Below are 14,682 nucleotides of genomic sequence, written 5' to 3' on the forward strand. Positions count from 1 at the left end.
TAGAGAGAAGGGAGTGTAAAGAAAAGAATCCTTGCTGCTTTAAAAAAAAAATTAGAAATTTCCATTTAGGCAAAAAAATCAAAAAGCTCTGCTCACTTTTACCACTTTTGCTTTTGTCAAAAAATTATGAAATCAGAACCTACCTAAAAGCTTATGAACTATACACTCCTTATGAACTACACATCCTTAAGAACAGGCTGGATGCCCAGCAGCAGAACAGAGAAATTCATATTACCTCACCCCATGTTGCAGTAAACATGTGGATAAATAGAAAACCTTTGTTTCTCTGTGCTTAATCTTATTCACTAGCGATATTGAGAAGTCATATATCCCAAGCTATTCTTGGCTTGTAGTTCACAACAAATTTCTGTTTATGCTAATAATTTTATTATTTGCATTGTCACATCTCCTACAGTATTTTTGACCGCCACAATTTTCAAACTAAGTACTTTATTTTTGTAGTGTAATGAAGTGGTAACAACAGCATCTGGATGACCACATTTGCCTGACAGGTATAAATATTACAAGTCCAGTGAATCTGAAATGATCTCTTCACCAGCCAATGTGGTAATTGCACAGCCAACAGTAGCTTTGCATATCAGTTTATTTTCAGCTAAAAGATTAAATATAGGTAAAATGTTTGGGAGCCATTAGCCAGTTTTCTGTATACAACACCAAAGCAATCTTACGCAGCTAAATCAGTCATTTCAGTGGGTTTGACGGGAGAGTTGTACAGATCTTTTCCATAAAGATTGGGCAGCCTGCTGAGAAACAAATAAGGAACAGATGCTTTAGCTTCTTTCATATTGGAGCTGAGGCATTTTAGATTTACTCATGCAAAACATGCTGCACGAATCATAGGACTGTCTTGAAAAAAAACAACATTAAGCCACCTGTGCTCAACAGCAAAGTACTGGGAATACAAGTGGCCTGCCTCATACTGACAGTAGCTCCTCCTGTCAGTAGAGAGCTTGGGTCAGTTGGTAAACACTCCATAAATTTGGCTGTTGCTTTTGTCACTTTCTCATAGGGACAATACTAAGTATTCTGAACTAGGACACAGGAATTCTAAGTTCTGTTCCCAGCTGAGCCATTGATGCTATGAGCTTGGACAGATGACTTAACTTCCTGGTGACCTAGATTTCCTCTGGGTAAAGGTATGTGACACACGGCCTTGTTCAAATGCATCCCCTGCCCTGCCCCAGCTTTTGCCTTTTGAGAGGAATGTTGCAGTGCTAGTAGATGTCATTATTTTTACTTCTTGTGCTCTTGTCTTGTGACACTTTGGAATTTAGAACACCACCTTTAACTTTATGTACAGTGTTTTCCCTACAGTTATCCTCAAACATTTGTCTCTCAACACCCAAGAGAGGTAACAATAATACCTGTGTTTCAGAGAACAAAATAGATCCATGGGGAGGTTAAAGGAAGTTTCCAAATTAACAGGACAAATCAGTAGTATACCAACAGTTGGAAGCCAGGAATGTTGTATTTTAAACATTAGACCACATTCCTTCTGATAAGGCCTGACATTTGTAGGATTGAGCTAAGGTACAATGAACAGTATAGATGGCCGTATGCTTATGAGTACAACCTCTTTTTGACCCAGAAAAAGAAGCGGAATGAAAATGAGACAGCTACGGAAGGCGAAGACTCAGCAATGACTGACATACCACAGATAGAAGAAATGACAGACATTGTAGAAATGAGAGAAGAGAATGAATAATAAATGGGACCTGATTGTTCTCTGCAGGGACAAATAGAATGACACTTCAGCATCTTTTCTTCTCTCATACTTATTTTTTTGTTTTTATTTTTGTAATGAAGAGGCCTTGATTTAAAAGGCTTCAGATAAATTCTCTAGCATACTGAGTATGCTCACACTTATGAGGGACCTAAACAAAGGTCTTTGCTTTTGCTTGGTCAATTGAATTTGTTTTCTTGCTCCATGCAAACTCAAAAGATATGGCTGCATCATACAAAAGGGCATTTTTCTCACACATTCATCTTCTTTGGACAATCCGCATTTATCAACCAAAGCCCTCTGTGTCTGTGTCATTGACTCTGCTGCTTTTCTTCTCTCTATCAATTTTTTTCTTTTGTTGTTGAGTATTTTTTTTTTTAAAAACAGCCTTTGAAAATGCAACTTTATTTCATTTGCTTGACAATGATTTTGCTATCTAAACAAATGTACTGTGGTGGGCCATTATGATTTGTTTTCACTCCTCATTCAATGTTATGCTGTATATTATTACAAAACAAGATAGGAAGGCATGAGTTCCAATGAGCATATGGTATATAAAAATAATAAAAGGGATGCGAGAAATACAGGACAAAAATGCTCTTTAGCCTTCCTTAAATTATCTGAGGGGGAAGATTTTTCCAAAATGGTACACATTAAGAAGTTTTATAGATCATTGTTCCCAAGTCTTGCATATCATTTCCATATAATCAGTTTCCATTCGCCTTTCCGGAAGAGGATGCTACAGTTGGTGGAGTGGTGCATGTGTGTCTAAGGGTACGTCTATACTGCAGTAAAACATCCGCAGCTAGTCTGTGTTAGCTGACTTGGGGTATGTCTACACTGCAGAGTTTTTCCGGAAAAAATTACACTTATGTCCACACTGCTATGGCGTTCTTTCAACCAAGTCAAAAGAACGGAGAGGTTTTTCCGACAGCGGTAAACCTCTTTCTACGAGGAAGAAGCCTTTTTTCAAATAAGCTTTTTCGGAAAAAGACGTGTGTGGATGCGGAAGAATGTTTTTTCGAAAGAGGCCCCCAGGAAAAAGCACAGGTGCTCTTGTGGCCACTCTGTCCACAGTAATCACAACTAAAATGCGAGAGGGCCTCCTATCAGTGTGGACTCTATCTTTTGAAAAAGCAGATTGCTTTTTCGGTGCGCTTTGGCTGTGTGGATGCTCTCTTTCAAAAATGTTTTTCCGGAAGATCTCTTCTGGAAAAGCTTCTTCCAAACGAAGCCTGCAGTCTAGATGTAGCCTAAGGCTCTTGGGATATGGGTGTGCCACTGTACAGTTTCAGGTAGATTTTGGGCTGGAACACAAGCCTAGAGGTTTACATCACATTTATGGCCCCTTAGCCCAGACCCTGTAAGCCCCATCACCTGACACCAGGGGTGTTTTATTGCAATGTACATGTGCCCATCTCTCCAAAGGGAGAAGGTGTAGAAAAGTTTTACCAAAATTCTGGTCCACTGATCATAAGTTCTGTGTACAATTAATTTTTAAAGTAGTTTGCTACACAATTATTTCTACAATCTGTTCAAAAACATACATATAGCTTAGAGTGTAGCCCCTTAATACATGCAGCCGTACTAAATATATAGGGAGATTTCTTTAACCTGATTCCCTATAAAAAGTAAATCCAAATCAATGTGGGAGAAATTTGTGTGCCTGCCACAATGGTGAAGTCCCACATTAAGAATCCAATTCTACAATTCTTGCTCACACTGAGTAGCCCTTGTGAGAGGAGTTTCATGGGAATGAGGAGAACTGCTCGCCACATGAATAAGTGTTGAAATGCTGTGCCATGTAAACAAGGTGGGCATTGTTAGGCTTAAGTACGGCTTAAATATCATAGAGGACCTTCGTATGAGAGATGGGTATTAGGATGAATTTCATCCTATATGATACATCCGTAAATTATGAATTTAAATTTTATTTAGTAAAGTATATTTTTGTAAGTTTTAGAAGTGAATTATTATTTAATTATGGACAAATTTAGTTTCTACATTACTTACTCAGTAGTCCTTATGCTTCACAGAACTGATCAACTCTAAAATTATTATTTTAAACGTTATATCAATATGTGTATATATACATATCTGTGTATAAATATATATATTGTATATTATGTGTAATTTATTTTAGGTTACAATACACTTCCTATTGTTCAAAGTTGAGTAAAAAAATTTATAATACAATACAATATTTTCTCATATACTGGTTATACCAGTAGTGAAACATATTGTATCAATGAACATTGCATTTTATTTGCATCGTTTGTACTGTTTGTTATACGTACAACTGCAATAAGATAAAAAATGAAATTTTGAATGAGAGTTGCAAAAATCAGTCCATTGCTATTGAAAATGGTGCCACGGGAGAGGTGAAACGTAATGAGTTTTAATGCTATTAGGAGGGTTTTTTTTCCCCCACTATTTCTTATAGTAGAAGAAATACATTCACCAACTTTGTGCGGTATTAGACAGTGCACATATAACTTAATTCATGAGTGTAGACACACACAGCCATGTGTATATACCCTGTATATAGATTGATGTAATTACAGTGACCAGTTCAAGGTCTAATCTCTATTGCCATAATTTTGTTTTATCTGATACATCTGGGTTCAAATTTGCAACATACAGTGTTTTTGACAAAAGCAGAGCTAAACTAAGAAAATAATTTATTGTAATATTTCTGCTGGTACCTGACTAGAAATTTAAGCAGCAGTATTTTTGAATAGTTGTGAGCTTTAAATATTTATGTAGTTAAAAATTTTATAAAAACAGCAAAAATTAAAAATGAATATTTAAATGCTAAAGCTTTTTGTTTAGCTAAAAGTTTTAGCGTATGCAAATACCAGAATCTTGATGACACAACTGAATGTGTTCAGCTAGTATCATTGTAGTGACTTTCAAATGAGGAAAAAATGTTCAATATTCCTTGTATGATGAATCTAGAAAAATCAGTGATCAAGGGAAAGAAGGGTTTGAGTTAGATTTCAGATATACTTTTATAGCACTGCATGGCTTGTGTAATGACTATTTGATACCATTTCCAATGTGTTGTGCATTTCCTTAAATTGTATTATTACAGAATTAGACATGTTTCTACACTACATAATTTAGAACATCATGAAACAGTGGGCTATCTAGTCTGTACTGCAATGAACACATGTCAGTTGTATGGACACCCATAGGAGGATTATGTAAAACACGCTCTTCTGCACTATTTTTGGCATTTTTCATGAGTAAAATTTTCAAAAGATTGTTTTGCACCGAACTCTCAATGAAAGTCCATAGTTTAGAATCATTTAGGTGTCTGTGAAAATTTTACCCAATACCTTTTCTTTTCTAAAAGGACTTTGTTGAATTCCAGTAGCTTCCCCTACGTATGGCTATTTCATTATTATTATGCTATTATTGTGGCAGATATAAAGTTATCCCCTTGCTGAAGAACTAGGTACAGTCGTTTCATGAGTGAATCTGTAGAGAGATGCTAGCCTTTTCATGTGTGTTGGAAATTGCTAAATTATTAATATTAAACCATAACACAAGAAGAACAAAACTGGTTTGTATTCTACAGCTCAAGCTTAAGACTGTGTGAACATGCTTTACATGTCTAAAAACAAGAGATGAGTGCTGATGATTTTTAGATATTTGTGGATATTTAATATATACACAGAGTTATTGTACTTCCTTTACAGATTCTTTGATACTGAAGGAGCATTCGTTACGCTTATGGCAGCTTTCTCTCACTTACTAAACCATGGGCTTGATAAAGAAGGATCTAGACTAGATTACCTGGAAGTGAGTGATGGGATACCACATGGTTCCCAGTAAACAGCTCAACTTCCCCTTTAGTGGCACAGATGTGCAAGGAAGATAAGTAAATGGTCTGCCTGGTAGCTAGTGCTCCACAGGCAGGGACATAGGATGGGGGAATTACAGAAGATTGCAGGTTTTCTTTTTTGCTTATTTTGCTGTCTTATAACTATTTCCTTTTGAGGAACAAATCTTGCTGTCTGCTTTAGTATTATTTTCTGCTGAATCATGGCAGCATCTCACAGACACACAAGGGCTACGTCTAGATTGGCATGATTTTCCGCAAATGCTTTTAACTGAGAAGTTTTCCGTTAAAAGCATTTGCAGAGAAGAGCATCTAGATTGGCATGGACACTTTTCCGCAAAAGCACTTTTTGCGGAAAAGCATCTGTGCCAACCTAGGCGCTTTTTTGCGCAAAACAGTACTGTGCTGTCTACACTGGCTCTCTTGTGCAAATGATTTGTGCAAGAGGGTTTTTGCCCAAACGGGAGCAGCATAGTATTTCCGCAAGAAGCACTGGTTTCTTACAGTAGGAAGTCAGTGTTCTTGCAGAAATTCAAGCGGCCAATGTAGACAGCTAGCAAGTTTTTCCGCAAAAGCAGCTGATTTTGCAGAAAAACTTGCCAGTCTAGACACAGCTAAGGGGTCTAAAATAAGCAGTCAGCTGATGACACCAGGAGAGCATGGCAAGCTGCCATGAATGAGAAGCACTTATCATTTTTAAGATTACTTGTTCAAATCCAACATTTTGAAGGATGGCTTCTGTTATTTAAACAGCATGGTGAGATGGCTTTCATTTCTGCTTTGTTAGAGCCTGGTGATCCCGTATTTAGAAATGGCCCATCATTGGTGGCAGGAGGCAATTTCAGCTGCCTCGTCCTGCTCAGGCTAGAGTGCACTACTGGATTATTGGTAGGGCTTGATCTTGCTTTGATTAGAAGCAGCTACAGATTCTCTCTGCAACTGGTAGGCTACAAAATTCTCTGTTCATTTAAAGTCATCTTGCAGGGATTTGAGAATTATAAAATGAAAGTGTCAGTTCTGCTAAGCATTTTATTTTCCTAATGTGACAGATTAAACAGAGCCGTGGATTATCAGTGCTTAATTTACAGTTTCATTAGCAATGGACAGTACCTCCCTAACCCCTTTATGTTTGTTTATAATTACTACCAAGACGTAGCTAATAGAACAGGCCTGGGCAAAATGTGGCCAAGCCACCAGATCTGGCCTGCGGATGTAGAAGGGAGCTCCTAGCAGGCTCTCCTGCTTGCCCTGCACACTGCTTAGAAAAGCAATGGTGGGGCTGCTGTTTCTCTTTAAAAACTGAGTACGGAGGGGGGAAAGCTTAAAGCATAACTCCTACCCCCAGCACAACCCCATTGGCCAGCTTCTGGCCATAGAAGCTGCCTGTTTGAATAACAGGCAACATACAAAGCACCATGCCCCCCTCCCTTCCTGCTCAGTTATTCACACAAGCACCACTGCTAGTGCAGCTGCCAAGCTGGCTGGCTGAGAAACTTGTTAAGCTCTGCAAGCATTTAGCTCTACAGGCAGGCTGGTAGGGCTGCTGGCTGGTAAGTCTCCTGGCACTCCACCCCCTCCAGTCCCCAACCTTCTGCTCCCCCCCACCCACTCAACATATCCAAATCCTCTGCCCCCCTCCTGCACCCATACCCCCCTCCCAGATCCGGTATCCCAATCCTCTTGTACTCTAGATCAATATCCCCTGGTACCCGAAGTTGCAACCCAACTGCTACACCTCAGGCCCTGCCCTAGGTCACAGACCCCACTTTCCCTCCTGCACCCCAATCCCTTACCCCAAGGTCCCTTCTGCACGCAACCTCCATCCCAGACCCCATGTCTCCTCCATTAATATCTTGGAAGAGTGTGGCTTTTGGCCACTTTCCAAAATCTTGGGGTGGGCCCCCCCATCAAAAATTATTTTCCATCCCTGTAATAGAGGCTATTGATGCATGAATACAAACTACATGATTGCTGTGGTATTAATACTAACTGAGCCACAGCGTTTGGCAAGAACAGGGCTTAAGCATTGCACTCTGATACTCACGCAGAATTATACTAGGCCAAAAGTTAAAGCCTTTACAGTTTGCAAGCAAAACTGTATGTGGTTTGGGGAATGACGTGTTAATGTTAGATCAGCAGAAGGCAAAAACCTACTGATTTTTCTATTGAAATGGACCAAGGGCTTTTCCCAGATCCCACGATTAGCCTACCATTACATCTCACATGGCACTATAGTCGTTGGTCCTTACCGTTTTTCAAAAATTTTATTTTATTTTTAAAATCAGACTGTTACCACCACAAGTTCAAATAAATGAATAATATCAAGCCCTGCAAATCCCCATTGACAAGAGTTTCCACTACCCGTCACTCTATATTTGGGACAATCTCAGTAGTCTATGGTATTACTCATCTCCTGTCCATAGGAAGTAGATGCTCTCACACTTATATTGGCAGCTGAGACCTGATTCAGTCACACACTGATGCAGTGTCATGACATAGAGGTACAATCATGACAGCTGTGACATAGTTACTTCCGTCTGACAGGGCAAACACAAATACTCCAGCATTCAATCTCTACTTTCTATAATCACCAAGAAATTCATGGGCAAAATATAAAAGAAATATACTGTTGCTTTCTATATGCTTTTACAGATTTTGGACCCCATCAGGGAAAATACTGCTCTCTAGCAATACAAGATCTTGTCAGAGTGTATTATTGGCTCAACTCAAGGTCTTATATTTATTAGTAGTTTGTCACCAATTTATCTGTTGTTTGTCATCTTCAGAATCTTCCCTTGTGTCTGTTAGAGAAAGCCACCAAAAAAAGGACAGACTAAGGGCATGTCTACACAGCAGTGTTATTTTGGAATAACATCCGTTATGCACTGTCTACACAAGAAGCCCATTATTTTGAAATACATTTGAAATAACGGGTTTCTTACTCTGACTTCCTGTAAACCTTGTTGTATGAGGATTAAGGAAGTCATTGGAATAACAAGTTATTTCAAAATAAGTGCTGTGTAGACCGTGCCAAATTTTGAAATAGGCTACCCAATTTCATTTCCATTTCATATATCATTTGGATTCCAGGGGCCAATGTTACTTTTAAAAGCACATCTGAAAATGTTCATTTGTGACTGAGCATAACAGGTTACCTAGAAAAGGAGAGAGAAATCTCATTTCCACAAGCAATCTTGTCATTATTTTTTCCCTATTCAATCCCCCCAAACACATCATAAAGACTCCACTACGTGTGGGGGGAGGAATAAATCAGGTACCAAAGACAACTAAAAATATTAGTATGCGCCTTATTTTATAGTTGGAGTAATATCTGCTTTACCCGCAAGCACAAGAAAGAAAAGGTTGACAATTCTTTTGAAATAACATAACTTTGAACTAGAATGATCATGTGGAGTGTGTGTGCATGAGTGCGACAAGGATTGACACCATATCACTGGCACTGAATTTAATGTTGTTTTTTCAAGAGCTGTGCTAATGTAAGGATGGTGGAGCTGGATATAAAGGCTAAGAAATGAGGTGGTTTCCCCTCCTCCACCCCCCCCAGGTATCGTTGGAATGGAGAGGCTATCATAAGTAACTTTGATGTTCTCTTATGAGTTACTGATTTGTTCACCTCATTTGCAGATAGAATATATTTATAAAACAATGATCTTAAAAACAGTGACTAATTAAAAATAGCTTGTTCATACAGACTAATGTACCATCACTTTTTTGAAGTAACCGAGTTGGAAGTGCACTTTGCTTAACTCAAGACTTGACCTGAGCTTGCTGCAATATATTGTATTTTACTGTATAGCAAACGCACAAGCCTAGGACCCCAGCCTCTATTTTTTAATTGAGAAGAACAAAGAAATGAGAATGATGGGTGGTGTTTTATAACCCCACTACCCCTTAAGTAAAGTTTTGATCTGTCAGTTTTTGAGCCGGAAATGGAATGTCAGGTTGCAACTCTTAGATGTGCTTTTGGTAACAGATCTCTGTGATGTGGGCTAGTAAATCTGTCTGCTGAAAAAGATGGAAATTCCTCCTTGCAGGCCTTGGGAGAAGAATCCTAGAGCTGGAAGAGACCTCAGAAGGTCAAGTCAAGCTCCTTGCCCAAGGCAGGACCAGTCCCAACTCAATCAACCCAGCCAGGGCTTTGTCAAGCCGAAACTTAAAAATCTCTAAGGCTGGAGAGTCCACCATCACTCTAAGTAACCCCTTCCAGTACTTCACCTCTCTCCTAGGAAGCTGGGAATTGATCACTTTTGAAGAGTGCTTAAGAGAGACAATTTTTTTTCTTCCCGTGGCAGCTTCAGGCTTTGCCCTTCCATCCCCACCTGCAATTTGAGTAGGGTTCTTTCCTGGAGCCAGCTCTTCAGAGGATGTAGAGAAAACCTTCCCTTTTAACAGGAGCTACAATTAAACACTGAGGGATCCAATTCTGGATTTTTACAGCTGGAGCTCGTTTTAGGGGGATGGGCAGTGCAGTCTAGCAGCTCTCCCTAGCACTAGGGGTATTCTGGATATCTCAGTTGAGTGAAAGAGCTATGCTACTCGAAAAGTGTGCAGAATGTGTATGGCTTTACTCCAATGGCCAGTGCAGAAAGACCCTCTCCTTTCTCATTCCTTTGCTGGGTGCCTGACTTCACTGCAGGTATTAGACAACCCCAGCTTTATGGGTGGACAATATAAGGGCAGATGTTACAGCTGCCCCTTTCTCTCTAGGAAGCAAGTTCCACATGACCTCCCTCCACTCATCATGCTCTTGTGCAGGGGAGCCACAACCTCACCCTACCACCTACTGATGGATGTGAAGGGGGAGAATCGCTTTCACAGCAAGGAATTAGTATTGAGATGGCCTGTCAGGACAGGTGCTATTAAAGTGCTCGGCGAGAAATGACTCCTAGCAGCTATGAATCATTTTCAGTAAAGGGCTTGAGGCAGGTTGACATCTTAAGGGGCTGTTGTGAGGAGAGCATCACTAGTGGTGGTGGGGTACTTGGAAATGACGAGGAGCAGCACCAGAGCAATGCCTGTAAATTAACATTGTGTTCTAATTGTGCCTTTGGAGTCTCAAAAACTGACTGCGCAGGTACCACACAATAAGTATTTTAAGAGAGGAGTAGCACACAAGGTAGGGAGGTGAAGTAGTGTTTAATTAGCTAATTGAGTGATCAATGGAATTTGTTGCCTACTCAATTAGTCGATGGGGGGGGGGGGTGTGTGCTCGCTAACCTTGCTGTGGCTCTGAAGTTTAACTGTAGTAGGAGTGAAGTACACAGGCAGCCCAGCTCTTACTACATTTCAACTGCAGAGCCACAGTAGGGCTAGTTCCCAGTGGCCATGGGAGCTGGGACTAAGCAGTCCTGGGTTGTGCTGGCTCTGGGACCACTGCAGCTCTGCCTCCCCCTCCTGCACCATGGAGACAGGGCTGGGGGAACTGGCTTTTAAGCTGGCTGAAACAAAGGCAGCAAGTGGGGGGGGGGCAGCAAGTAGTGACTAGACTACCCGATAACCCTAAGCTTATGGGTAGATGACTACTCGAGTAGTAGCTTACATGCCTACTACAAGGCTGTGTCTACACTGGGCCACTTATTCCAGAAAATCAGCCGCTTTTCCGGAATAAGCTGCGAGCTATCTACACTGGCCCTTGAATTTCCAGAAAAGCAACGACGCTCTACTGTACAAAATCAGCTGCTATTCCGGAAAAATTATTCTGCTGCCGCTTGGGCATAAGTCCTTATTCCGGAACACTGTTCTGGAAAAGGGCCAGTGTAGACAGCCCAGTAGTCTTTTCCGGAAAAAAGCCCCGATCGTGAAAATGGCGATCGGGGCTCTTTTCTGGAAAAGCGCGTCTACATTGGCCACAGACACTTTTCCGGAAAAAGGGCTTTTCCAGAAAAGCAGTCTGCCACTGTAGACGCTCCTTTTCCAGAAAAACGGAATAGTATTCCAGTTTAAGCATTTCCAGAAATTCATGCCAGTGTAGACACAGCCCAAGGGTATTATGATGAACTTCCCACTGAAGAGTGTTGCTACTTCTGAACAGCCTGCTCGTGCAAGGGGAGGGGACATGCACAGCTTTTGTCATGAGGCTGTTGTTGAAAAGCTGGGGTTTTGGCAACACCATGATAAAATGGGGGAAATGCCAGGCTGGCCAGCAGGCCATACTTTACTTAAGGCAGTGGTCACCAACCCATAGAGGAGGATCTACTGGTCCTGCGTGGAGCTGCTGACCTCGATTAGTTTGTCTGGGAGGTTAAGTGCTAGCACTTCAGTTGCTCCCCCCCCCCCCCCATGGCCCTGCTGCTCCAGCCCAGTGCCTCGGAGCTGCTCTCTGGGTGCCTTCTTGTTATGCAGGGTGGGGGAGACAGCAGCTGGGGGGGCTGATGTCACTCTGTCCCTCTCCTGTGTATCCCACCTTCACAGAATAAGGGGGCAGGGCCTCAGAGAAGGGGTGGGACAGGGGTACTTGGGTTTGCGCGTGATCCTCGAGTTACAAATTCAAAGAGTGAGCTTGTGCTTAAAAAGGTTGGCGTCCACTGCTTTAAGGGATGCTACAATATGAATATGACCCAGTTCTATGCACTTAACATACTTCTAGGGAAAAGAGCTTAATTTTTACATTTCTGCATGATTCAAAGAAAGCTAAACACTAACACCAGGCAGATGTGTATTTCATAATTTCATTTCAGATGTGCACCACTAGAAGTCTTTCAGGGCCAGATACTTTTCAGTCCAAGTTCAAAGACTTTTAATGAATGGCAACCCTTAGGCTACATCTACGTTGGCAGCTTCTTGCACAAGAACTGTTTGCAGAAGAGTTCCTGTGCAAAAAGGCTTCCACAAGAGCATGTCTATACTAGCATGTGCTTTTGCACAAGACCATCTATGGCAGTGTGGATGCTCTCTTGTGCAAGAAAGTTCTGACAGTCATTTTAGCCATAGGGGTTTCTTGTTCAAAAATTCATGTTGCCTGTCTACACTGCCCTGTTATGCAAGAGGGCTTATTCCTCATGGGGAGAGGAAGAACTCTTCCAGAGGAAGCCCTGTTTTCTGACACTAGACTGTAAATTTACTTGCAAGCACATGCGTGCAGTGTAGCCACCCAGCAAGTTTTTGTGTGAGAACAGCTGTTCTCGCACAAGAAGCCAGAGTACACATAGCTTGTATTGTTTAAACAAGTCAATTTTCCAAAGACTTTAGGTGTCAAGTCAGAGCACTATTTGAAAGGATAGTACAGGGATCCTAGAAACTGAAAAAGTTACCTCATACATTGTCACATTTGTAGAAATCCAGGTGATTTAACAAAAAGAAAACCCTTATATAATCTGTACATATGCTGTAGTTGTCAGTTTTGTTTAATATCCAGATTTTGTTTTGCTTCAAATCTGTAGGGTTACTTAATCAAGATAAAAAAATGTTTGTACAGCCTTCAATCTTTAAGTGACTGTTAAAGTCAGCATAAAGTATATATTGCATTAAAATAGAGTGCTGTTTATGTATTTACAATAGAAATATGTTTTTGCATTGTTAAAGGATCAATGCTTTCCTCTTTTTTGGATTTGTGCTCCAAGATTGTCAAACAGCTTTCATATTCTAATTTTACTTTGAGTAAAGTTCAAAATTTCTGTATGATTCAGATTCCTTTAATTTCTTAGTCTGACATCCAAGAATGTAACAACGATCTCCCTGTTTGTACCAAATAAGCAAAATATACTCTTTGTTGGAGATGTTAATTCAGACACTTTCAATTGCTTTCCAGCTAAGGGTGTGCGTTTGCCAGATGAATATACCTAATCTGAAGTCAGTGAGAGCCTCAAACTATTTGTACCAAATTACTGTCCTCTGAGTTAAATGTCACATCTCCAGTGAAGTATCCCACCCACACTTCTGGAGAGGCCAATAAGTGAGCAGACAAATTGTTTCTTCTCACTGTGTAGTAGTAGGGGACACTGATTTAGAGCAACAGTGGGCAAATTGCAGACCACTGAAGTCATCTGATTCTGGTGACATTGCCTGGCTACAGTCCCTGTGGATGGATATCAGCAAAACAGATCACAGCTCCACAATCAGATTACCCTGATGAGCTGGATGTAACCTGCTGGCCACCACCACCGATTGAGAGAGTTTGTGTGAGATATCTAAGTGTGGTCTGTACATACCGTAAGTCATATTACACTCAGAAGCCCTTAAGTACTAGATTTTAAAGAACACTTCAACTGTATGATCCCATATTCCTGTCAAGTGGGCACCAGATTTTGCCTTCCTTTATGCTGGTGAATATCAGGAAGGACTAACAGCAGACATCAGCCTCACAATTTAAAATGAAAAACTTAACGCTCACGTAAACTGACTTAGGCTGTTTTTAAAAAGCAATTGTTATATGCAAAATTAGTTAAAACTTATCATTTAAATGGAACAGCACAACTGAATTTTCTATATTGCTGGGTTTTTAATAGACCTTTAAATAAAATCAGCCTACAGGGTCAAAACTGCTTCCTAGAAGGGGACAGATTCTCATCTACCACTAACTCCCATTCTGATCATTTGCATCCCATATTTCAGCTTTAAACCAATTCATTACTATGATTAAAAAAAAGGACCTGGAAGATTAATGCAGCAGTATCCCACAGTGTGGTTATAGTTACACTATTTTCTAACACTTGTTAGAATGGCTGGCCCACAAAAAAAAAAACACACACACACACACCACACCACCAACCAGCCACAGAAGCAACAGTAGGGTTAGATTCACAGTGCATGCCCACTGGCTCAAGCATAGCCAGGGTTTCTAGTGAACTCTCCAGAGCCATTCAAATCTTTAATCTACCAAGACTTCCCATAAATATGCCAATTATGAGAACTGCTTTGTGATAGGGACATGTTTCATCAGGAACAGGACTGACACTAGTTTATTTCATACATTACCAAAATGCCACCACATGTTAATGACTTTGAGACAATACAGAGCTGAGTAGGATCTAAACAGTGGACTTAACTACTCTGTAACCCCAATTACCAAGTCTCTCTGCCATGCCCTTTCAGAAAAAAAATTATTTCCATTGTACCTGCTTCCTAAGTAACA

General features: G+C 40.6%; 1 protein-coding gene across 2 annotated transcripts in view; it reads left to right on the top strand.

Moving 5' to 3' along the window:
* The window catches only part of ANKH (ANKH inorganic pyrophosphate transport regulator), a 179,985-nt gene extending 166,986 nt beyond the window's left edge, over positions 1-12,999 (top strand). The window contains exon 13 of one of the 2 annotated variants that reach the window (XM_025181659.2): positions 463-512. In XM_025181659.2, coding sequence (XP_025037444.2) covers positions 463-495 — 33 coding nt within the window. In that variant the 3' untranslated portion in view covers positions 496-512. Of the gene's footprint in view, positions 1-462; positions 513-1,609 lie in introns of those variants that run through there. The other variant, XM_006117083.4, reaches the window with a different exon arrangement.
* Positions 13,000-14,682: the final 1,683 nt, after the last annotated feature.

The sequence above is a fragment of the Pelodiscus sinensis genome, chromosome 2 (genome assembly GCF_049634645.1).
Source record: "Pelodiscus sinensis isolate JC-2024 chromosome 2, ASM4963464v1, whole genome shotgun sequence".
Classification (NCBI taxonomy): domain Eukaryota; kingdom Metazoa; phylum Chordata; order Testudines; family Trionychidae; genus Pelodiscus; species Pelodiscus sinensis.